The sequence below is a fragment of the Crotalus tigris genome, unplaced genomic scaffold (assembly GCF_016545835.1).
Source record: "Crotalus tigris isolate CLP2741 ecotype Arizona unplaced genomic scaffold, ASM1654583v1 scf7180000019434.231144, whole genome shotgun sequence".
Classification (NCBI taxonomy): Eukaryota; Metazoa; Chordata; class Lepidosauria; order Squamata; family Viperidae; genus Crotalus; species Crotalus tigris.
The window spans coordinates 50,473-76,506 of NW_024097537.1; the positions used below are offsets into that span (position 1 = coordinate 50,473).

At 35.2% G+C, this 26,034-nt stretch overlaps 2 protein-coding genes across 2 annotated transcripts in view; one reads left to right on the plus strand and one right to left on the minus strand.

Moving 5' to 3' along the window:
• Positions 1-2,583, minus strand: part of LOC120316625 (cell surface A33 antigen-like) — a 31,288-nt gene extending 28,705 nt beyond the window's left edge. The window contains exon 1 of the mRNA XM_039362412.1: positions 2,405-2,583. Coding sequence (XP_039218346.1) covers positions 2,405-2,447 — 43 coding nt within the window. The 5' untranslated portion in view covers positions 2,448-2,583. The remainder of the gene's footprint in view (positions 1-2,404) is intronic.
• Positions 2,584-4,690: 2,107 nt separating this feature from the next.
• On the plus strand, positions 4,691-16,314 carry STYXL2 (serine/threonine/tyrosine interacting like 2). Its single transcript, XM_039362414.1, has 6 exons — positions 4,691-4,850; positions 6,277-6,401; positions 9,488-9,582; positions 10,600-10,831; positions 12,065-12,282; positions 13,087-16,314. Exons 1-6 carry the CDS (start codon positions 4,848-4,850, stop codon positions 15,891-15,893), a joined length of 3,480 nt encoding a protein of 1,159 aa, XP_039218348.1. The 5' UTR covers positions 4,691-4,847; the 3' UTR covers positions 15,894-16,314.
• The last annotated feature ends 9,720 nt before the right edge of the window (positions 16,315-26,034 follow it).

Here is a 26,034-nt window from a genome sequence, read left to right on the forward strand (position 1 = left end):
CTGATTTTTTTTACTAGGTATAATGCCAGAAAAATTTGAAAAGCAAAGTACATATTTCATTCTATATGTGATAACACCGGCAAGAATTATATTTCCACAATATTGGAAGAACGAAGAAATACCACCAGAAGAAGAAATAATCAAAAAATATTAACCTATGTGGAAATGGACAGACTTACTTTAAGGTTGAAAGAAACAGAAAAAACAGTCCATTTTCAAACTTGGGATCTATTTTATCAATGGTTAGAGAAGAGATTTAGGGATTAGGAATTTAATTTGTGTTAGTGAATAAGATACTCAATGTTTTTGTTGAATAATTATTATTGAACTCTGTTAAAAAAAATAATAAAACAAAAAAAAAGAATGAGAGTTTTGCCTAAAGGATCCTACAAACCGATTGCTTTACTAGGAAAAAAACTGGATTACTTCCATTATAATAAATAACTGAAGAGGAAAGTTATGAACACTGGTGAAGCTTAGATAGGAAGCTGGATTATGGGGATAAAGTCTGTCTAGGTAATTGGGATTAATGCAGCAATCCACTGCTGTTGTAATCTATTTGTGCAGAATAGTTTACTGTGTTCTTTTTCCCTTGTCTTCATTTAATTAAAACAAAGAAGAAAGAGAAATAAGGAAAAAGAAAGGAAAAGTGGAATTGGGGAAAAAGTTGTTCTCAACGAAGATATTCTTCTTCATGGAACAGACTAGGAGCCAGTAAACCCCACAACCAAATAACAATTCAGCACGAATTTATCAGATATAATAAGCAAGCCATATCTCAACAGTATAATTAATAGCAAATATTCAAGTTCAGTTTTTCACATCTACAGTTAGCCAATCTCAGATAGCAGGTTTAAAAATGATGTTTTTCTGCCAGAGACACTAGAAAAATGCTACTAGTCCATGCCGCCTGGATGATACTAGAAACGTCTAGTGACGAAAAACTACTGCCCTTTTCACCTTGCACAAAGTCCATATAACTTTGCCTGGGCTGAAAAGATCATACCTTGAGAAAGGAAGGATGAATATTCTGCATGCTTTAAGGAATTCCTTTTTGTCCTCATCCCTTAATTGGAAGACATAGCCTTAAAATGAAATATTGTTCAGCTTTTTGAGTATCTGCATGCTATATTTTACAAGCTTTTCACTGTGACACAACTTCCTTAATAAATGCTAACCACAAATAACAAACTCCATTCTGTAATCTATTAGCTGATTAGTCCCCTTCAGGCCTCAAGATTGTTTGCAGTTTTTCAATGTAATTTTTGTCCCAGTTGTAAAAGAAAAAGTGTGCCTGCCTTTCCCCCCTATTTGTCCTCCTTTCCAATTCTCCATGTCCTGCTTTTCAGATATCTGGTAATCCTATGCCTGATGCATGTTAGGGCAATATTCATTTCTCAAACACTCTGAACCACAAACTTCCTTCTCTAATTAATGATCTAAGTCTATGGGTATTATATTCATTCAGATTAGCCAAAAGTTAATTGCTTCACATCGCATGACTTTGTAGGGGGAAGTGAAAGTGAAGAACACACAGGTTGTACAATTAGTGTGAGTTCTTTAATACTCATCCCGCTAAGTAGTAGCTCCATCTAGGTGACATCTAAAAATTAAGCTCCTAGAAAATACAGCCTCCAGCATTAAAAAGATTACACCACAGTTAAATTAATAATATTAAGTTAGATGGACTTGTGCTCTGCTTGATTATAAATGAAAATATCTCATTTCACTCAAACCACAGTTTGGAACCCTTTTTACCATAAGGATCACATTTTCACAGAAAAAGCAATACAGTAGTAGCTATATTGGTTATGAGAGGAAAGAAAACAAAATTACACAGAGACAATATTATGATTAGGAATATGTATTTTCTACTAGTGAAGCCTCACATACTCGTTAGGGTAAGCCAAGCTACACTCAACAGGGCTACAATGAAGAGTCATTTTAAAATATCTCTTTTTCTAATTTTAGAATAACACTAGATACTCCAAAAGCCATATTCCATGCCATATTTGGAAAAATAGGTGAGAATAGAAAAACAACAAGTTTTCAACAGGAGACTAATGGATATTTACCCTGGGCTCAAACTAGACAATAGTAATACAGACTTCTGTATGAAGCTTTTAGTGTACACTGTTCCTATTTTATTCACATTTATATTAGAGTTTTTCATTTATAGCCTTCCTATTTTTAGCTCATTACTTCTAATGACACATTGCCTGTTCACAGAGAGGCATTGACCTGGAAGCACAACAAACCAGTAAAAATCAGACATTTATTGTACTGTAAAGCTTCAGATTTTTACTATAGAAAATGCATGAGTATTTACTGACAAAATAATTCTTCTGCCTGACCCTCTCTTACAAGTGTACTAAAAGGTAGCAAAGTAGCATGACTCACTCACCTGCACTGATAATAAGGAGAGAACCCCCCTTGTTTCCTTTCATAGTGGCTCCTCTGTTTTCCCCAGCCTTTTCTTAAAATTGTCAAGAATGCAGGTGTTAATGAAAGTGCTAGCCAATGTTGAAAGTAAATGGGAAGTAATTGCCTCCTAGTTGTAGTTTGTACTGTGTCTTCACTTCCGCCCTAGATTTTTTCCACACCCTCTTCCTTATATCCTTTCACCCTTCCTAACAAGAATTGCAAGTTGTGTCACAGTAGGTTTGTTTTCATATCTTCCATTCTCTTGCTGAAAGGTCAAGGAAACAATGTCTAAGTTGCCCTGCCTTCTCCCAGGTAAACAAGCCACTCTTACACATCTCTTTTGATAGACAAATGAACATGCAGAAAAAGAATCAGTGGTGTTTAGGGCAGGGTTTCACGAAGTGAGAAGTGTATTTTTCTTGGAGATGTGCAGAGTTCTTGGAGGTGTGAAGAACCTTTCAGTTGTCCGTTGTTATAATAAATCCATCTTTCTCAACATTTTATTGTATTGTTTTCATTATTCATTATTGTTCATTTTGGTTTTTGGATTTTTTTGATGCATACATTAAGATTACACTTAAGGGAGATGTAATGGCCAAAAGTTTAGGAAACCCTGTTTAGTGGTTAACATATTGGACAACGATTGTGGGAACCAAGGATTAAGTCCACAAAAAATCACAGGGTATTGTCTTCTCTCAGCCCAATCTACCTTATAAGATTGTTGTTATAGGAAAAAATGAAGACATATCTCTGTCTATGATGCCTTGAGTTTCAGGAGAAGAAGCAGGTTGTAAATTGAACAAATAAATAAATAAAATAGCAATAAGCCAGATTGCTCAAGCAGCCAATAAATGTGCTAGTACAAATACCACAAAAGGAACAATTACAATAAGACAACGCTCTGGGGCATTGCATATCTCTGGAGATTCTCAGCCATCCAGGTCATGGATATCCCAAAAGTGCATTTCCAAAAGACAACTGGACTTTCTTGGCGGGGGGGTGGGGGTGTTTCCTTGAAAATGTTTCGCTTCTCATCCAAGAAGTTTCTTCTGTTCTCAGAACTGAAGAAGCTTCCTTGATTAAAAGTGAAACGTTTTCAGAGGAAAAAAAAACAAGAAAGTTCAGTTGCCTTTCATAAAAGCACCTTTGGGACACTGATACTGCATGTTTATGTTTTACTGGTACTGATTCAAAGGTAGCCTTTACTTGTCATTAAAGAAATCAAAACACTTCATGCTAGGCCTTATTTGTGGCATTGTGATCTAATTTATTTCTTCCCCTAGTGAAATGCTGCAATATTCTATTTATTCAATATTGTTTCTACATTCCATGTTGTTAAAACTTCCGACTTCCTCCACCCACTACACTGGAATTTGTTGTGTAGGTATATTTATAACTAAACTTTTTTTTTCTGGTATGCAGAAAAAAACATCTATGCACTATGCAATCTATACCATCCATATGTTTTGGGGGATTTACAGAATTACTTTTGCATAATAAGTGTAGTATACGAATGTGCCTATTCAAATTTAACGGATATTGTGTTTTAACGGATCTCTTTTTTTTCCTATTAATCTCTAAAACTGGGGGTTTAAAGCTGTTGTTATAATTTCAGATCTCTATTCTATTCTTTATATTATGTAGAGATTAACCAATTCATCTAACGTCAACTAGAGTTCCTTATCACACTTTAGTGCAAAAATTGTCACTGCTTTGTAGTAACTAAAAATAGTTTGGTCTTTCACCTCTCTTTTCAGCATTTCTCTCTTTGTCTTCTCCTTCCCCCATCCTCAAAAATAACTGTGTGTATATGTAACACTCCTCCTCGCTTAGGATAATATTTCATGTACCTCATTATGTGGGTGCAATCCAGGAAGCGTTTGCAATAATATATTCGTTAATCTTTAAAGTGTCATAAGACTGCTTTTTATTTTCCCCAATTCAACTTCTTGTTTCATTTTGTGGCTTACCTTTTCTGTAATAATCCATTAAAAATAGAGGGAAGGAGCAAATGGAAACAAAAATACTTAAAAGGAAAATAATTTTAGTTCCTGATCCTTAAAGGGACATATGTAAACAGACATAAGAATATAAAACTAATAAAATGTTGCCTATCAAACTTTTGAACTGTTTTGCAGATAATTGTTCCTTGTTTTGAAAGGACAGAGTTAAAACCCAGGCATGGCATTTTTCTTGACATTACCCAACAGCCAGCCAGTGCCTAGAGATGTTATATTTAGAAGGCTGATAAAGTTTGAAGCTGACAGTTGTCCTGTCCCTTTGCAAAAAAAATCACTGAGAAGGAAAGAAGGCAACTGCCTGGATCCTACCTTTTTGATTCGTTTCCTATTTTTTTAGAATTGTGCCTGAACTCTCAACAAAGATAATTTTATCACCAAGAGATACACATGTTCACAGCATAAATGGTAAGTTGCTTTGAGGTTGTCATAATTTCTCAGGTCAGACTCGCTAGGTCATAGCAAGTAGCAATAACAACCCACCCTTGCTTGTGGTGGCCTGGCTGCATTCCTGACATTTCAAAAAAGCTGCAAGGGGTGAGAATGAGAACTGGAGAAAAAGGAAATCACAGGATCAAAGCTTTGGGGATTGGAGTGGGAAAGCTAATTCTTTACGGCTATAGAATCCTGAGTAAGGAACATGTTGAAATACTACTGGCTTCATAAGTTTCCTCTAAAATCAGAACATGATCCGGGAGGTCCATTTCAGACTGGGAAGGGGGTAGAGAATTCAAAATGGAAACATTTAATTTTTTTAAAATGCTCTCTTTTAGGTGACAGTTTTATATCTTCTTAACTAGAAATAAATTGCATTAAATTCAGTAGAATGTATTTCTGTGAAGACGTGCAGAAATTTATATTTTCAAAGCACATTTTTATTTTAATAGTGTCGGAGAAAAATATGTGAAGAGGGAACTACTAGCCTTAAAACTTTTTTCTCCCTTCTCAAGAAGTTTGTTTTGTCTTATTAAGCAATACATCAACGTATTTCATCTCCAAATATTTTATCATGGGTTTGCATATGTAGACAGGTTCAGTAACATTCCATGGGCAAAACCCCAATATATAGGAAACAGTGCTAATAAAGAACAAGAAAATACAAGATTATAAATGTTTATAATATACATATGTTTATAATTTATAAATATGTTTAATTTATACAAAATTGTAAGTTACTAATTTACAAATGAATTATAAAAAGACAAAATTTTAAAATAGACTCAGGTTGCCATGTTGCATATGCTAAATGGACCTGCTAAATGTTAAACTACAGCGATAGCTAGCTGTAGCTACTTTGACTAACTTCCTCTTGAACCCTAACCACAAATGCAACATATAAATATTAATATGTATCTATGTGATTTTAATGCTTGCTTCTATTTGCTTGAAATATGAATTAATATTCAAATAGTTTCCATTCTCCCATAAAAGGTACACTAGGTTTCAAATATTATTTAAAAAAAAGATTTGGGTTTTGAGAATCTATTTATTATAACACCATATTTTACTATTTTTGTGAGTACCTAATAACATGCCACTAATCATTTAGTAAGAAATGAATAGACTTCTGCCTTGGATAAAGTAATCATGAAGAATCCCATTTCCTTGCATAGTTACAAAAATTTCCTCTGACTGAATTCCATGGTTTAATTCTTCATAATTCAGAGTTTGAGAAGCTTTATTACAGAAAGCATCATATATATTAACTGTTTAAATGTTTTCCCCTCTTTCTAAAATATATAATATACTTTGTATGACTCAGCAGATGAGATTCCTTGTGGAATTATATGATTTAATTTATTGCGATCCGCAATCCTTTTCTTCCCAATTTCAGCTGGTTTCCACAACAGTGATGGCAAGCAGTATGGATTCAGAGGGGGATCAGGCAGTGCCTGATGGAGGAGAACCTGATGTGAAAACAGTGCAAGCTCACTATCTTCGAAGTCCTTCGCCTAGCCGGTGAGTGTTTCACAAAATAAGTCTCTATACACGTCCCATTGTATAGAACAAATTGCAAACTTTTTCTTTGCTTTCTCTTTTTACACTCACCAAGTACATTATTGAAATCCTTACCAAGAACAAGGCGTAAAGAGTTTTTTCTTACTTCTTTCAGAATCCATGATTGAGAGCACACACATTATTTTGCTAATTTAATTGATTCCACAGAGGTTTTGTACAAGCACTAGGGGTTCTTGGGAGAAGCACTGCTGACATCCGTGATGCAGGAATAGAAGCCCACCCAAGCTGCTGTTTTTGCATCTATCTTTCTATAGTACTGATTGGTTTGGATGCTACTGTTCAATTCTACTTTTGGCATAGACTTGGAATTTGTGAGTAGCCAGATTGTAGAGTACTGAGTGGAATAGAGGGAGGTCTAGTTAAAAAGTGTGATTTGTTTTAGCCTGCAGTGTAACCTTTTTCACTGTCACCAATATGCCTATCCTTCCCAATCCATTAAAAAATAAATAAACTGGATGAAGATTCAGCTGGGAGTGGGAACAGCCAGTCCTGCTGTTGGAGATCAAAGCTCTAAGAGAAAGGGGCTTTCTCTGCAATCCCCCTCCCTCACTCTGTTTTGCAAAGCTGGAGTAAAATAGGAAGTAATTTCCAGTCCTGAGAGCACACAAAACCAAAATTCCATTGGAGGCTATCAGAAAGGAAATAAAGTAATTATAGCAGTATAGAAAAACAGATAAAGTACCATCAACACCCAGAATTTGAAAAATGCAACTAGATTTCCTCCTTGGACTTTTAGATAAAATGGAGCCTAATATGAAAACCTAATATGAGATGGACCAAGCTTCCAACTCTCTAAAAAAGGAAACTGAAGGACAATGCTTGCATATTTTGTTTTCTTGCTTTTTCTATGGCCAATCCCTTCATGTGAAAATGTATTAGCTGGAGCTGGAGCCTTCTAATATTTGGTACATTTTCATTCAAGTCCACATGGACTTCCCCTTGTCCTAGCCATCTTAGCTGCTATTAGATTGAAAACTGGCAGTACATACACTTTGATTAATACAGCTATGCTTGCAAGATTCAGAAACTTAGAGACCCTCTAGTGGATAAAAAAAAATACCTTTTTCACCTTAAAAAGGGGACAATGTTGCAAACACTCAATTTCTTAACTTGGATTTGTCAGCAAAGGGAAGATTGTTGCTTTCCATTAGAAAGGAATTCTTGACAATAATTTTGTGATCTTCTTGGTTCCAACATAGGCAACTAGTAGACAGATGGAAGGTGGATTGTAAGGTGGGTTTTCTTAGAGAAGATGAAAATTTTATTAAGCAAGTGAAGGATCAAAGACAAACCCACGTCAAAAGGATTTATGGGGTTTTAGTTGAATTGGATTCAGAAACGGAACTAATTAAAGATTGTATGATCAGATGGGCGCAGAACCTTGGTGAGCCAGTTCCATTGGACACCTGGGAAACCATCTGGGTGAGAAATGTCAAATTTACACAAGCACAGAACTTAAGGGAGAATTTTTATAAAATGTTTTATAGATGGCACCTTGATCCACAAAAAATGTCTCTTATATACCCTGACTTACAACCTAAATGTTGGAGATGTGGTTGTATGGATGCTACTTATTATCATATTTGGTGGTCGTGCAGAGAGATAAAAGCATTTTGGATCAAGATATGGTGGAATATCCAGAGAATTTTTAGAAGGAGGGTAAAATTTACTCCGCAATTATTTTTGTTGGGTATAGTTACTGATTGTGATACAAAGGAGGTTATATTGATGTTAAATTTGATTACAGCCGCGAGGCTGTTAGTAGGACAATATTGGAAGAAGGAATCTTTGCCTACATTGCAGGAATGGTTTCTTAAAGTGTCTTATTTGGCGGAAATGGCAAAGATTTCGGCTTTTTTAAAGAACAAACGCAAGAGAAATTTCTTGCTGTTTGGGATAAGTGGATAAAATTTATACAATTTAAACTGGATATAAAAAAATATTATATAGCCTTTTCATAATCTTTATTTTTATATATATACACATATATCTTAATGTTATATTTTTTTTTCTTTTATAAACATAATTTTTAATTGTTTTTTAATTAAGCCTATATTCTGCTCCGGGAAGCTCAGGGGGGGAAGGGGGGGGTGTTTGGGCGGGGGTTGGGGAAGGGGTTTTTGTTGTGTAATGTTTAGTTTTTTCTTTGTATATGTTGTTTTTTGTTTTTGTATTGTTTTGTTCTTTTTGTAAAACTTATAAAACTTTTTAATAAAAGAAAAAAAAATAATTTTGTGATCAAATGGAGACAGCAAGGCATAATTTCACCTTACCTGCCCCCAACTGTCTTTTCAAGCAATTTAGATGGCCAACTGCATCTCCTACAAGTTTTTAGAACATATTTCTTCACATAATACCTATGATAGCACTGTACCTGTTCCCCAGATGTTTGGGCCATAAAGTTAGACTAGTCCTGTTATTGATATGTTTTTATTATTAGAAGATGTCATTTATTGAGTTCCACAGGTTATTGCTTTAATCTTTGAATTTGAGTCACTGTTATGAGTCACTGTTATGAGATGAGCAGCCAAATAAATTATTTGAGTAAATAGGTTATAGTTTTGACTGTCTACAGTCTATTACTGCTCCCTTCTTATAAATGAGAAAACCAAAATGAAGATTGACATTGTGAGATGGGAGTTGTACCAATATCTCTTAATGAAATTTCTTAATGTTTTCTTTCTGTGATGAATAAGTAGTTACAAATACATTTCACGCTGCAAACGTCAATACACAGTAGAGAGAAATGTCACCTCTTTTTTGTAAAAATAATTTTAAGTTGCAGTTGTTCACATTAGCATATCTGAGGAGAAGGGAACATGGATAAGGATGAAATCTTTACAGCGAAATGTCAACTATCTATGAGATATTACTCATTTGAAGTAGCTTCTGAAAGCAACTCTCCAAACAGAAACTCTCTGGAAATATCAGCTGTCTTGTATAATTTATCTCTTCGAAGTTAGAAAAGCTATAATAGTATAGAAGTTGCTAATAGTTGCTTTTATGGCTTTTTCATTACCTGACAGATATTCAGTGCTATCAGACGCAGAGACTGAGAGCATCTTCATGGAACCCATCCATCTATCATCTGCAGTGGCTGCTAAGCAGATCATCAAAGAAGGTATGATTTGAGGAGAAGGATATCAAATATGAGTATGGAGAAATTGGTATGTACATAAATCAGCAGGCACCAGGAAGGAGAAAAGAACTAAAAATTGTGTTATTTTTCAGTTCAGTTCAGGAATTCTGGGATATCCTAGGACCTTCATAAATAATCTTTCAAGTATATTAAAATGCTTTTATACTAAAGCCCAGTCAAGAGTTGCCATCCTTTTTAAATTCACTTTCTATTCAGATTCCAGATGATACCAACACTGATCTTTTTCATTTAAAAATTTCTGACCATCTTTTTTGAGATTAGAATTTTGGTGGTTTAATGAAAGTCAAAAGTCATATGTTGGTGCAGATCACAAAGAAATATTAAGGTTTTGGAAAGCTACTTTTTCTTTAATTCAAATTAAATTTTCAAAAGTATGATTTTGTTGAGGTTGGGGCTGGAAGCAGTGGTGGGATTCAAATATGTGAACAACTGGTTCTCTGTCTGGATGCTGCTTCCGGAAGTCCATTCTGGGCCTGGGCAACAAAAAAAAATTCTGATTCTGCCAAACTGGTGCGAACCAGCTGAATCCCACCACTGGCGGGAAGGTTAATTCCACAAGTGCAAAATGTAGTTTTGACACATATACTTTGCACTTTCATTTCACCTAACTGAAATTTACTTCCCTGAAACCCTGAGAAACCAAAGCAAAATTTTACAATGAAGTATAATTAGCAATGAGCTAGCAATTGAGAAGCAACAACTAGTTTCAGAGAAATTTGATTAAACAAGACACATTTTTGAGTTAAACCATGTAGAGAATTATTTGCATTATAATTATGTGCCATGCCAATTCCCCATTTTAATTCTGATTTCATGGAAGCAAAACAAATTTTCCCTTTTATAGCAGAAAGACATTACTTTCTATTTTGAACAGGGTGCTTCCCTAAAAGCTAACCAAGTGAGTAGATAACTAATAGTCATGTCAGTGGTAAACAAAAATTGTTGTAATTTAAAAATGAAAATCTGGGTCCATTGCAGAGCTGAAGACAAAGGAAGTAAAAGTAGACAGTGTATGTCCAGGGATGCTGGAATCTGCAGAGCAGTTGCTGATGGAAGATCTATATAACCGAGTTAAAGAAAAGATAGATGATACTAGCCTGTTCAATACACCATGTGTTATGGACATACAGAGAGCACTTACGAAAGACTATCTGGAATCACCAAGGGAGGCTATCGATGAGGTCTGGCCAAATATCTTCATAGCAGAAAAGTGAGTACAAAGATGGTTCTATCTGGATAAGATTCTCAGAGGATGACCTCCTCAGTCTGTGTTATAGAAAATGACCTGTACTGTTAGATCAATAATTAAGTGCATTAAATTGGAAATTATACAATAGAAATAAAAAGTTATATTCAAAAGGTAAATATGACAGGTTGCTTTCAAAAACACAGTGAATAAATAGGGGAATCCTGATATAATTACATACTTTTTTCCATAACAGCGAGGACAGTAATAATAACTTATTAAAGAAGCACTTGTGAGACCAATATACTGTTTCTTCCCAACATATATGAGGCTGACTGCTCTTGACGTTCTATAGGGAAGGCTCTTTTCACATCCTGATGTCGGTAATAAGCCAGGCTGACTGGCCCACCTGAGTGGTGAAAATCTCTGTCTCGAGAGATCTACCTGGTCTCATGAATTTTTACTGTACTCAAAACAACACTTTATTTTTTTTTTCTTTTTACCATTTTAGCATAGAAACTTTAAGTCTGCCCGTTAAATTAAATCTCAATATATTCACCTCTTGTTTTTTTACAACAGTTCATTTAATGACCATTTAAAAGTACAAAGACACTGAAAACAGTGACTTATGACCATTTTTCACATTGACGACTGTTGCAGCATCCCCATGGTCACATGATTAAACTTCAGACACTTGGCAACTGACTCATATTTATGACGGTTGCAGTAACCCAGGGTCATGTGATTACTTTTTGCCACCTTCTGGCAAGCAAAGTCACTTAACAACCATGTTACTATTTAATAACTAGCAGTGATTTACTTAACAACTGTGGCAAGAAAAGTCATAAAATGGGGCAAAAGTCAATTAACTGCCTTTTAGCAACAGAATTTTTGGGCTCAATAGTGGTTGTAAGTTGAGGACTACCTGTATTTCTTTCTCTATTCTTGTCTATTTCTTGTCTTTATGTAAGTAGATGTTTTAATTACCATGAATATTACATCAACAATAAAAGGCAACATGCAAGGAAACAAATAAGCTAAAACGTGTCATTAAAATGGCATAAGATACAATCTAAGAGTAGGATTTCCACAGATCATATTTGCTTATAAATTATTTCTTTGTGAACTTTGTAAAATGGTGGCAAAAACATATGACTGACATAAACTTACTACATTGATTCATCATCAGATTCTAACAGACTCAACCAATTTTCTCTTGGCTACTGTAATGTAATGTCATTTCCCTTTGCATTGAAGGAGTGCTGCAGTAAACAAAGGACGGCTAAAGAGGCTAGGAATTACTCATATCCTGAATGCGGCTCACGGCACCGGTGTATATACAGGACCAGATTTTTATAATGGAATGAATATCCAGTACTTGGGCATTGAGGTGGATGATTTCCCAGATGAGGATATCACTAAACATTTCCGCCCAGCAGCAGAGTTTCTTGATGAAGCGTTATTAACCTGCAGAGGTAAATAAGCCAAACAATATCAGTGGTCAGGGCCTTTCTCCATTACTGAACTGTAGAAATTCATCCATTGACTCAACAGAAAATTATACCAGTATGAGATTGTCTGTCTCTATTGCTTATTTCAAGTCACTGCAGTCTTCTGATTCCTCTCCAAGGTAATTGATCACAAAGCCTAGCAGATTTTATATGCCATATATGACCTTGGACAGCATCAAAATAATAGAAAAAATACTTTCATCATAGGTAAAGACAACTCAAACCTGTTTCATTCGTGGGCTGAGGATGGTATATCAGAGATATATAGCAAAAAAGTGATGTTGCTAAGGCATGCTTGTGCTGTTTTGAGCTAGAAATGGAGACAGACCCTTCATACATGGATTCATTACGACTTGTGAAATGGCTTTTATGAACTTGGATACTTACAATATAGTTTCTATTTTTTGAATTTTTTTACAATTTTTTTATCATTTTTTTAAAAAACAGAACAATTACTATACGGTTACAAGCAGATCTAAAGCTAGTACATTTGTCATTCAACTTTGTCAACGATTGGGCAACTTGCGAGTATTCAGAATGTTTAGAGCTTGGCTTTTTTTATCACTGGCTTATAAATTGTGAAGTTGTATTGATTCTTTAATGCTATTGTATTTATTTAGCTTATTTTATCAGGTTCCTAAGCTTTAAATATTTGTATCATGAAGCCTAACAACAGCAGATTATTTTTTATTTGCTCAGAATACACTAAACATGCAAAAATACTTTAATATGGTTCTGAAATTATTATTTATATAATTTTACTTCTAGGAAAAGTTCTGGTCAGCAGTGAAATGGGAGTCAGTCGTTCAGCAGTGCTAGTATCCGCTTACCTAATGATCTTCCATCACATGACAATATTAGAAGCTTTACTGACTATCCGTAAGAAGAGAGCTATTTATCCTAATGATGGTTTTCTGAAACAGCTCCGAGAACTCAATGAAAAGCTACTTGAGGAACGAGAAGAGGAAGAAGATTCTGAAGACACAACAGATGGCCAAAGTTCTGTTATAAGAGCTGGAAGTTGTTCCTTACTATCTGAGACAGAAGATTCTAAGAGTATTGTGGGAGCCAAAGTCCACTCTATCATGGTAGAGGAAGAAGACACAACAAGTCTCCTGGGAAGTGCAATGAGTGCCTCTTCTATGGGAAAGTTGAGCTTGTTTTCCAAGGAGCCTACTCTTATCAGTGAAGAGGAGGAAGAAGAACTCTACGAAGAATGGAGAAGAAAACAAGGCTTGCCTGCCAAGGAAATTTTAAAGAAGAATGTAGAAAGTAAGCCTTCAGACCTATCACTTCAAGGACAAGTAGAATCTGAGGAAAATGTAGATCAAATGATCCAAGCATGGCAATGTCAAAATGAGAAGTACCAAATGGAAAGCTACATGTTGTCCAAAGAAGAGGAGTCTAGCATAGGGCAAAAATCATGCCTTGTAAGTGATACAGTTGATACTGAAAGTGTGAGTAGCCAAGAAATCAGGATCTTGAAACAGGAGCTGGAAGCAAGTGGCATCAACAGAATGAGAAGAGGACGTACAGATTCTATGTCTACAGAAAGTAGCTGGGATATGTGGAATGAGAGGATGATGGAGATAGAAAAAGAAGCTTCTAAGAAATATTGCTCAAAAGCTAGATATAGTGATGAGAATCTAAGATCTGAAAATGGAACAAGAGGAAGGGATATAGATACCGAAAGTGTATTTTCTGATACTAGTTCATTTTATAATTTCTGTCAAAAAAACAAAGACAAGTTGACAGCCTTAGAAAGATGGAAGATTAAAAGAATCCAGTTTGGCTTTCACAAAAAAGATTCAGAAATGGAGCAATCAAAGGCTGAAGACAGTAGCCAACAAAATAAAGAGTCTACAGAAGAAGAGAAGAGCTTGTCAGATATCAATATGACAGCCTACCAAGCCTGGAAAACTAAACACCAGAAGAAAGTTGGTAGTGAGAATAAGGATGATATTGTAGAGCTTACCAAAGGTGAGGACTCTGCTTGTGCTAGGAGAAAACAGAGAAGAATGGAGTTACTTGAACACTCAAAGAAGGTTTTGGAGGAAAGCCAGTCTCTCTGTAGCTGGGAGGCAGAAAGTTCCATGAGTGGAAGCATCCCTTTGTCAGCTTTTTGGCCATCAATAGCTTCCGTAAATGGGACAGAGGATTCGGCTTCAGCAATAAGCATGCAGACCAATCGCTCATCTTTTTCTCAGGCTAGAAGCAGTCATGGGGCTAAGTCAGCAAGTGTGCCTGGCCTGTCCATTGGCCCAGATGAAACAATATCAATAGCCAACATTCAAAATTGGATAACCAGTGTTGTTAATGAAACTATTGCTCAGAAACAAAATGAAATTCTTATGTTGTCTCGTTCACCATCAGTATTGGCTTCCAGTATTAAGTCAGGTGATCCAAACAGACATGTGGAAAATGACAGGTCTTCTCTGCTTAAAGCACAAACTGGCTTACCTCTGTCTAGTTCTCCTTCACTGCTTCATCGAGACCCTCAGTATGCTGACACGCAATCCATCCTATCTTGTAACACTTCAGTAAGTATGGAAGACTCTGTCTCAAGTAGGAAAATAACTGAGACAAGCAAGCCTCTTTTCAGCCTTTTTGCTGATGAGGTAGACCTGAAGAAACTTAGCAGAAAGGAAAGGGAGATGCAAACAGAAATGAGAGAGAAGATATCAGATTACCAAACTGAGAAGCTTATCAGTGACAATAAACGTAGCACTTTATTTAAGAAGAAAAAGATCAAGGGAGTTGATGAAGATGAAAAAAGAGATAATATGTATGATAGAAGTATAGGAAATGTAAATGGTGGTCCTAGACCTCTATTAACAGATGATGTTAATTCCAGTGACACAGTTTCTGCTCTCTCAGGCCAATTTGCTAATGTTGGGGGTGTCATAAGGTCAGAAGTAGAAAACAATGTAAACAAGTGGCTCAGAGGTTTGAAAACAGAAGAAAAATCCTCTTACCAGAACTGCACTGAGGCCAGTAGTGAGAAATGTAGGAACTCGTCCACTTTCAGAAAGGTGGACACTGAAGCTTCTAGTTATAGAAATTCCAGATCTCAGAGAGAAGAAACAAACAGTTCTACAACCCATCAGTATAAGAATAAACTGCAAAGAACTTCTTCCCAATTTTCCTCTGCCTCTGCACAAGAAGAGAAGGCATATACATTTACACAGTCAAAAGTGAGTGAGATAAACGCTACAGAAGAAAGTCCAGAGCCATGTTCTTCTAGAACTCCAAAATCCTCTTATAGCTCAGAATCCTCCAAACCTTCGACCAGATTGTATCACTTGGAAGAACATGAAGAGGAGTCCAGATTAGACATGACTGAATCTGGAGCAAAGAGAAAATTCACCCAGAGTTTTGCAAAGTCTGAAGAGGGTACAGAAAAAGAAGAGAATATGGAAGAAAGCAAAGAGTATATTACATCAAAATATTTAATAAAAAACAGACAAAGCACTCATAAGGAGGAAGAAGAAATGGATGATGATGCTATCATTGCTGCCTGGAGAAGTCGACAAGCAGAAACCAAAGCAAAGCTTCAGCGAAGGAGAGAGGAGTAATGAAGAGTTAAGTCATGCCAGTCCATTTCTACCTTACTTTTGGAGGAAAATCTTCCAAGTATTTATAAGCATCCAATGTTTAAATAGCACATTTTAATCATTTTACTTATATTTGTTATTCTCCTTTCTACTAAATAGTACATCAAGCACTATTTAGGCCGGGATTTTCATTCAATTCTATCATTATGGGAGTAATCAGTAATCTGAACTTCTAATATTCTTTTCTTTCTAATTACAAAACCACATAATTATTGTTTGTCTCTTGGGTGTATCAATGTAGAAAGTACTAAGGGTATAAATGTACTGTAAGGTTGGTTCCTATGACAAGTTGGAACAAAATATCACTTTTGAGTCACATAGGAAGGTTTTAATTTTGTTTTCAAAGACAATTTCAGAAATAAAATTTACTTTTCAAACCAAACGGAGAAATCAACTTATAAAATGTGTGTGATAGTAGCATGTCCCTTTTAAGTGCAAATGCATCCAGGCTATGTTTTAGATTGGGCACAATGCCTAGAATAGAGTTCCTGTGCTTAAATATTTTAATAAAAGATGTTTCAAGACATCTGTTTGCATGCTATGATAAATTCTAGGAGAGTTTCCCTAAAGATTCTTGTCCAGAACAGACCTAATGACAACACCAATATTTTATAAGAGCTTCTTTGTTCTGGCCATCAAAGGGACCCAGATTACTTATATTCCTTACCAAAAATTCATTTGGCCCAGACTATTGGTATTTTGGTGTCTAAGGGATTCCCAGTCTTTGTCAGTGCTTCATCTAATTTTTCAGATAAATCTCCATCCTCACTAAATTGGGTATAGCTTGGGGTTACGAGGTGTCCAGCTAAAGTAAGAAATGTCCTCCTTTTTTACTTCATGCCCTCTGTCTGGCAGGCATAGCCTTAAAATCAAATATTGTCCAGTTTTTAAATATCTCTTCCTGAGCAGCTTTTCTCTAATAAGTGATAAGTACAAGTGAAGCTCTGCTCTGTAATCTTAATTAATTGATTAGTATTCTCTGGTTTTACTCTGCTGCCTAAAATGCTGCCTGAAATTGAAAAGATCTTTATCAGTTGAAGCCTTTTACCTTCTACTGGTAAATACTCTACCATTGTCAGCCTTGTGAGTAAGATTAAAGTGGAGCTCCCATACTTAAAGATGATGCAGGCCCATAAGGTAGGATGTCCTGAAGGAATCTTGTCTAAGCAATCTCTTCAGGAGATAGATAAGAAGGAACTAAGTCATTAAGGAAACACATCCCCTAACCCAGACAAAAGTTCGGCCCGAGCACATGGGAAACTCCTCTCCAAATCCCATCAGCAGCTACCAGACAAGTAAATCAACAAGGTTAGAGTAGCTGCCAGTCTTATGAATCAACAAAGCAAGGACACACATAAACATATTGCAATCAGCAAAATTTTGCTGTTATTTTAAATTCACTGGGTCTCATGTATTCTAAAGAAGAGTTTGTGCTTCAGTGTTTGGTTGAAAGTTATTTGAGTGTGGCTATTTTGTGCGTGTGTGAATGAATGATCATATGCTGAACCTGGGAGCACATGTATAACAAAGCCCAGATAGGAAGTATTCCCAGAGGAACTCAATCTATGGTAAGATTATAATGTAATCTATGTAAAGTACATTAACAGAATTTGCAAGTCTGAAAGTACATTTCTGTCCTGCTGCCTTTACAGTCCAAGAAACTAGGGAGGGTCTCTTATGAGATGTTTGCTGTAAAGTAAGCTGCCTTTTGTCTATGCTGTTCCCTCTGCCTCCAAAGATCATTCCCACATATTATTGTAAGCACATTCCTGTGAATGAAAAAAGTCTTTCTGATGCTGAAGAAAGTAATTATCAGAGATAATTCAGTCAAGAAGCACAACAGTGAATATCAGTATTATCTTTTGTGAATGAAGGCAAATATACATGTCCCAGGATAATGTTGCAGGATCCAATCTGAGTCAGTCACCGGGACCAAAGTTTCTTCCAAGTTTTCAGGCCTGGATATTCAAAAGTTCCCTGAGGATGGGTTCCAGCAGAAGTCTCAAAGCTTGGAAAAAACCTCTGGTTCTGGTGGACCAACTCAGATTGGATCCTGCAGTATTATCTTTATTATAAGGTTAAATTAATAGATTCTTGCAAGACTGAAAGTATTGCTCCCCTTCTTTCTTCTCTAGAAAATTAGGGATGGTCCCTTCTGAAATGTTTACATGTCAGTTGTCCAGTCTGCAGCTTTTCCTCTGTCTCCCAAGATCATTCTCACATACTGAATCAGTCCAGGAATTGATCAACTTGTTTTACTGCAGGCCAAGATATAGCTGAGTCTCAAATCACCTTCACTGTTCCCAAATGATGTTCTTAAGTTTTGCCCTTCCCCCCTTCACTTTAATTGAGGACTATATCAAATTGCCAATTGCTTTAGAATGAAATGGATATATGGCTATAGATATAATTGTGGTGGTTCATCAGATTTAATATGAGAATCTTGTTTAAGACAAATGACCATTTGATTCTTTTTAAAATGGGCAAAGATGATTCAGCCTTATGTGCTCTTCACATGCTCATACCTCCCTGTACTGTCTTTGGAGTCACGTCAAAGTCCTACTTTCTTATGTTCAAAGAAAATTCATGATAGGGCCATAAATGCCATGACTAGTTAAAAGGGAAGCTATCTTTCTCTCCATCTCACAAGATTGCTTCTTGCAAGAAAGGTGGGGGTAGGGTGGGTGGGGTGGGGTTAAACACTTTGAAGATTTCTTCTTTTTTTTCTTCATCTATTAATGTAACTACACGTGAAAACTATCTTCTGAGTTTTGCTCCTAACATCATTTCAATCAGGCTCTGCTGTGACAGCTTTCTCTACTAGATCTGTAAACATGGAGGAGGATCAGTAGATTCATTTTCTCATTCTTAGAAAGCAAGTCTGGATTGGGGTTTTAAAGACAGTCTATAAAATGCTGGAAGTGACTTATGTGACACAGAAAAATGGAAAAGGCACTCATGCTGCAATCTGATGCAAAATTAGCAATCTCAGATGCAAATTGATGCAAATGAAATGCAATTAAATATATTATATTTCTTTTTAGCTATGGCAAAGTCTGTGAAGACCTGTCTTCTCCCATAGATTTGCCCCAGGAAGGTCCAGAAACAATATTTTGGAAATAGTCTTGCACAGATCTGGATTAATAGTGTCACTGTTATAGTTTCAGTTATTTTTAATCAGTTTAACAGGTTTCAGACTTCTTACAATTTCTATTAATGAAGACTTCCAGCTAAATCAACTAAACCCTGAAGATAAGAACAGAAAAGAAACAAAAAAAGTTTTATCACATCTATATCCTTATCAAAATATTTTTCAAAAAATAGGACATTAAAATAAATGTCTTGGGATATGACAAACCAAAACATCAACAAGAGTAGTTTTGCTCGTATTAATTTAGCAGAATTATAGGAAAAGGCTTTAATGAGAAGATGCATAAAGACTGAGCAATTTTCTCTAGCTATTATATTGTCCACAGATTTGTTTCTAATAAATTAACTTGTAATACTAATCTTCCTTCCCCATCCCACCTCAAAATGCATAAATCTTTCTAGAATCGAGTTTTTAAAATTTATTTGGACAATATTTTTTTAAAAACTCTGTTGAAGAATTTCCATTCTTAGGAAAGTTGAACCCTAGTTTTAACAGATGAAATACTAAAATCCATAACCTTAAATGGCAGCATGGATTCACTTGAAAAGGTATTTCTGCAAGAAGATAGAACATAAGTATGTCAGAAAGACATATGTGATTCTCTTATGTGACATCTGCTTCTTTGTCATGAAATTACTAGTATAGAAAATTTTCACAATCTCTCTTCTCAGTGATATGTCCCAAGACATTTACCAGCATATCTGTATGAAATGGACCTTAGTTGGATTTTGTCACACTTGTGTATAACTTGAGCAAAGAATAGAAAATATAATCTTCTTATCAGAGGACAAATATACAGACTCCTTGTTCCAGTAGCGGCTAGTCTGTCTCCAGGGCAAGGCTTTAATTACATGGTTATGACTGTCTTCTTGATTCTTTTGCCCGCCTTCCAATGGACAACTCTGATTGTAATCACAAATGCGGCTATTAATATTGCTAAATACCATTCACCTATACAAACTGAAGAATATAATTTTGTTATTTTAATTATTTAGGCATACATATTAAATGCTGACATCATTAAGCCTTTTATACCTTTTACAATATGCTGTGATAAAATGTGAAAGGGGTGTTAAACGAGAAATAGGAGTGCATTCTTGAGTAAGGATTACTATTACAAATTTACTATTGTATTATGTTGATTTTTCATAGCTCCTGTTTTATATCAGTCCTGAATCAAGCAGTCCTATTAGTTTTATATTTAGTTTGATCCAATTTAAACTTTGTATAATGTTTTGATAATAATCATAATGAAAATAAATGCATCAATTCTGGAATGAACAACGTTCAGAATCAGAACTAATAGAACAGAGTCTATCAGATCAATATCCATTTATAATACAAAATAAAGTATTCACAGAAGTAGAATTGAAAGAGTTGCAAAGGTCTGCCCATGGCAAAGAAATTGAAGTCTTATCAGAAGTGACTCAGACATTAGAGACAAACCAGGGGAAGTCAATAGTAAAGAAAGCCAACACTGCTATTGAACCATTTTCATTCCCAAACTAGGCACCCTCTTCACTATCTCCTTTTCAGAAAGAATATAGTCTGTGACTGCTTGATGCCATCCATATACTAATGCCAATACATTATAGCATCCTAAGTTCTTGAGAAGAACTCAAAGCAAATTAAGGCCAACACCAGCTAAAGAACTGGCCACTGTGACTTCAGATTATTGTGGTGATAATAATAATAACAAATACCACATAAACCCCAGTCTAACAGTTGTTAACAGGAAAGACCAGAAAGTCTGGAAAGTGAACACTGCAGTACCTAGAGACAGTAAAAGAAAAAAGAAAAAATCACAAAGACCTGCAAATAGAGGTAGAATGACTGTGGCAAAAGAAAGCAAAGACAATACTAATCGTAAGAAGTGCCTTGGCTGCAATCCTAAAACATCTGGAGCATCATTTGAACACCATCAGCATTGGCAAAATCACCATCAATCAATTGCAAAGGGCAGCTTTACTTGGAACAGCTTATATCCTGCATACTTGTCTAGATCACTGCTTGGCCCTAATTTACGGTAAGTTTGTTTATAAATAAATTAAAAATCATTTATTTCTATTTAGTTTCTGAGTGAACTCAATATTTATATTATAGCCAGCTTTTGACAAGCAAAATCAATGGGGAGGCCAACAGGAAAAAATCAAAAGTCGCAGTCACATGTTGTCTTGCTTAATAATCACAGTGGTTCTCCTAACAACTGCAGCAAAATAGGTTGTAAAATTGGATGAAGTCATGTGTTGCCTCATGTGTTGACTGCATTGCTGAACGATGAATTTTGCAATCCCTATTGTGGTCATAAGTTAAGGTTTACCTGTATATTTATATTTGCCTTGTGTTCTTGAAGCAATTATCGATCCTTAACAGTGTTCTTTCTCTTGTTATGCTGGTACTCAGAAGCTTGCGGAGAGGTGCTTTGGAAATCTGAGGAAATTATTAATATAGTTTTATTGCTACTGCTTAATTCCCAGGGCTAATATTAACTCAGCTATCTGAATGCATCCCATGAAATTCTGAGAATAAGTGATTCTTGTAGGAAGGATTGAAACTGCAAGATTCTTTTTACTGATTAGTGATTCCTGCACACTATAATCATGCTATAACCTACCTTACTACAACACATTGTTCTTCTTCTTCAAGAAAATATTTAAGAGAAAAACTGCACTTTTTATTAAAAGTTTTAAAGATTTTATACAATATGCACTAGTCTAATTCCATTAGTCAAACTGCGCTTTGACTAATGGATTTCTTCATATGCTGCCTGCTACTGATGCACAGAAGAGCAGCATATAAGCAGTGATGGGATTCAGCTGTTTCGCACCGGTTCAACAGAACTGATACCTAATTTTTTGTTGAGTTCGGTGAACCAGTTATGATAAATCTGTGTTTTCCGGAACACATCTGGTTTTCGTTCAACTTCCTTCCAGGCGAGGGGAAAAAAAACTCTCTCCAAAAGTCCAAGAGAGGAGAGATAGAAACCAAATGGAGATGCCTTTGATCACATCACTCAGGTGAAAACTAGGTGGTGCTTCTCAGAAGTAATTTCAGGAATAGATGTTTCATCTCTCTAGTTTCCCAGTTGGTGCAGACGGGAAAGGGGCAAGGCCACCAGGTATTAGCTGGGGTTGTGGCTCTGGAACTTTTTCCTGTCTAGCTATACAGAGCACAACTAATGATGAGTGGGAAAGCTCTTAAAGGGTTCTGTGATTTCATGCCTTAAACTCTAAGGTAGTTCTTTGTAGCAGAATGGGCTTTCCTATTTTATACCAAGATCTGTGATTTAAATTTAAATAACAGAATTTCAGTTTCATATATCAAACCTTAATTTAGTGTTTTAATATAATAAGCACTGTTTAAGTGACAGGTGCTATTTCAGATGGCAAATAGTAGTTCAGTGGCAGCAACCTCTGATTTCATATAGCAAATGCTTATTTAGTTAAACAATTTTGTCATTTTATGGAGTAAACTTTTATAAGTAGCAGAGATTTCATGAACTGTTATTCCAGAAACATTGCTTTTAGCCCAGAGATGTGTAACTGCATATACTAAACACTGATTTAGTCAGAGATAACTTCTATACAGAACAATTGCTCATATTTAATGACATTTTTAATTACCAAATTGATATTAATGATTATCAAGGTTTCATGGAAAACATTTTTAAAAACTATGCAATTCCTGAACTATGCAATTCCTGAAAGTGTTCAAATAGCTAAAAATATTGCCAGAACAATTGCTGCAAGTTCAGCAGAAGTGGAAAGGGGTTTTTCAAAGATGAGCATAAAATGTTCAGAGAAGAGAAATTGCCTAACTGTTTCTAATATATCAAACACAATGACTATTAATCTAATCGACCTACCTCTAAAGGAATGGGATCCTACTCCTACAGTGAAAAGATGGTTAAGGATAAATCATACAGCCGATGATGCTCGGATAAAAACGAAGAAAATTGAAAGGGAGGATGCCAATCAAGAAGTAATAAGGAAATATTTTAAATACAGTTTCATTTTTTGTCAGGTATTATTTAATATTTTTTCACTAATATTTTAAAACTCTTATAACATAATCTAATTTTGTGTACTCTTTTATTGTTCTTATTTAAGTATTAAATGCATGAAATAATAAACTACCTTTCGGTATATCTTTTTTTATACTTAAAATGGTCATTAGGGCAGAGAACCGGTTGTTAAATTATTTGAAACTCACCATTGCATACAGGAGCATATACTATTAGAAAACAGTATGTTGTTTGGAATTTACAGAGCATCACTTCAAATGCTATGTTATATTATCAAACACACAAATACACAACACACACACAAACACATATGGAGTTTTGTGGCTTGATATCTATCTATACATAGGTATCACAAATTTCTCCCACAGTATAATGGAAATATATTTTGTCTTTTTTTTCAGGGGGAACAGCAAGGGGAATAAAACTTTTAATAATATAACTTTGTGAACTGAACATTATATTGAAAATGTATCACTAATTGAAAATGAGTTTCACTTTCCATGCTAGTATTTATTAACATGATGACTCAACTTGTACTTTATTTCTGTGGTATATTTTAAAAGAATACAGGCTATAAAGAAAACATTACAATTCCTGAACATGTTAACTAATGTAGACCAAATTGTGAAGGAAGAAATATGTAGCACCCAAACTAAATATAAGTCTTCCTTGAGGTAAAAAAGATGTATTCTGATTTTTCTTTTAAGACCTATTCAGACTAGTAGTTCTGTGACATTTTACTTGGTTAGGGCTTTTTTTATCTTGTTTTGTTTTCTATGACCACTATTTATATAATATTGTTTTTAATGATTCTAAAAGGACCACAAAAGGCACCACTAGAGTGAATGCTAAAATCTACAGTTATGTATAAGGAAATTCATTACCACTAAATATAATTCAGATTGGATGGTTTCTCATATCATTCTCCAATAGCCAGTATTACAGGAGATTCTGAAACTTAGAAACTGCAAATACAACACTGATCAGAAAATTAAAACAGCTATAGCTACGAGATCTGGGCTGAAAAAAATGGATGGATGCTAAATGACAATATTTAACACTAATTTATTTTCTGCAATTTCTTTCACTTTCATCCAGACTTTTACAGGCCTATTTTGGTAGCCCTAGAATTAATAAGAAGCAGGAGAAAATTAATACATAGTTTTCCTTTGCCAGCTTGGAATGTAACCTTCAGTGCAAGCAAATGTTATTGGGGTAAAATGTTTTTCAGAAATGAGTAAGACATATTATTCTGTTTCCAGTGGTTATAAACTAATATATCCATTTTCTACAGACAGATTCTGGAAGTCAGTAGGAAACTTCATTGAGAAACTGGGACGTTAGACCCAACAATATATAAAGGTGATAGAAACCAGCACATTTATTCCATCAAATTCTGCTATACAGTTAACAGAGCAATTTATTCATAGGGATGGTTTTGTAGGTATATTTCCTTTTTCTGGGAGACTATTTAATTGCCTTACAGAAACTGACAATATGAGGGCAAGAATTAAAACTTTTTGAAAATTTCACTGCAAATGTAACAATCTAGGTTGAAATATATTGATGGGCATAGTTTATAGCCTAGGCCAGGGGTAGGCAACCTCGGCTCTTTTATGACTCATGGACTTCAACTCCCAGAATTCCTGAGCCAGCATAGCTGGCTCAGGAATTCTGGGAGTTGAAGTCCATGAGTCATAAAAGAGCCGAGGTTGCCTACCCCTGGATGTTATTTCTGTTAATAAAGTAGATAACCTAGAACCTGAGGGACCATCAAATGTGTCGGACTTAGTTACTTCTTTCCGTAAGCATTAAGGGCTGTGCTCTCTGGATTCTAGGAGTATGTCTCCTCTATTTATAAGATCCTAAATTCACACACTCAGTTGGCAAAGTGTGTCAGAATAAAACTATTATTTAAAACAGCTTCACAAAATGTCTTTGCTCATGTTGTGTCACAAAGAATACATCCACTTGGGAGTTTATTCTAAAATTTGCATAATAATTAAATCATAATGCATCCATTCAGAATTAGAATATTAAATCAATGAAGAATCAAGTTTTATTTATTTTGATGACTTTATTTGAAGTATAACAGGATTATTAATAAACTTAATAATAAGTGTAGCATCACCATGCGCTTTATTCTATTGGGCAGATGTTTTCTAAAAAGTATTTTGCTGAAATGTAATGCTGGGCTAAAAAGTCCCTTGTAGGAATTAAAAAGTCCTCTTCCCTTGTTAAAAAAAAAAAAAGGTGGTGGTGGTGGGTTTGTTTGCTTTTGCCACATTATCAGAATGTTTAAAAGTTTCTTTCAAATTTATGTATTAGTTTTTTGTTTTGCTTTCTGTATCATTGGGTATGGCAGAGGATGCTGCTGTTCTCTTTTATACATCTTTCCGTTCTAAAACTTCTCTGAGTCCCCACTCTGAAAAAGAGCATTGAGAGAAGTCTGTTATTGAATTATTTTTATTTTATTTAATAATATTAATATGCTGCCCCAGTTATAGTTTCTTATGATGCATTCTCTCAGGATTTAACTAATGTGTAAAAAACTCAAGGAGTTTTCAGGCAGCTGGAGAGATAATTATACAATGAAAATAGGACGTTTTCACACATCCCTTGACACCACACTCATATGGCTGCTAAGAAGAGGTTTGTGCTATAGGCATGTAATGCTGGAAACAAAAGTGTCTGCTTTTAGGAACTGCTAACAGGTGTTGTGTTTACACTCCCTTGTGCTCTAAAGAAACTTTTAAAATAGAATCTGAAGCAGAGCATACCCTGGCAAATATGAAGTCAGACATAGAGATGGCATTATGATACTACAATGGTAACTATTGGTGACAGAAGTATATTGGCTAGGATCACACCTTGTGCTAATAATAATGTACTATATAAAGCACAATTCATATAACATACCAAGCCAA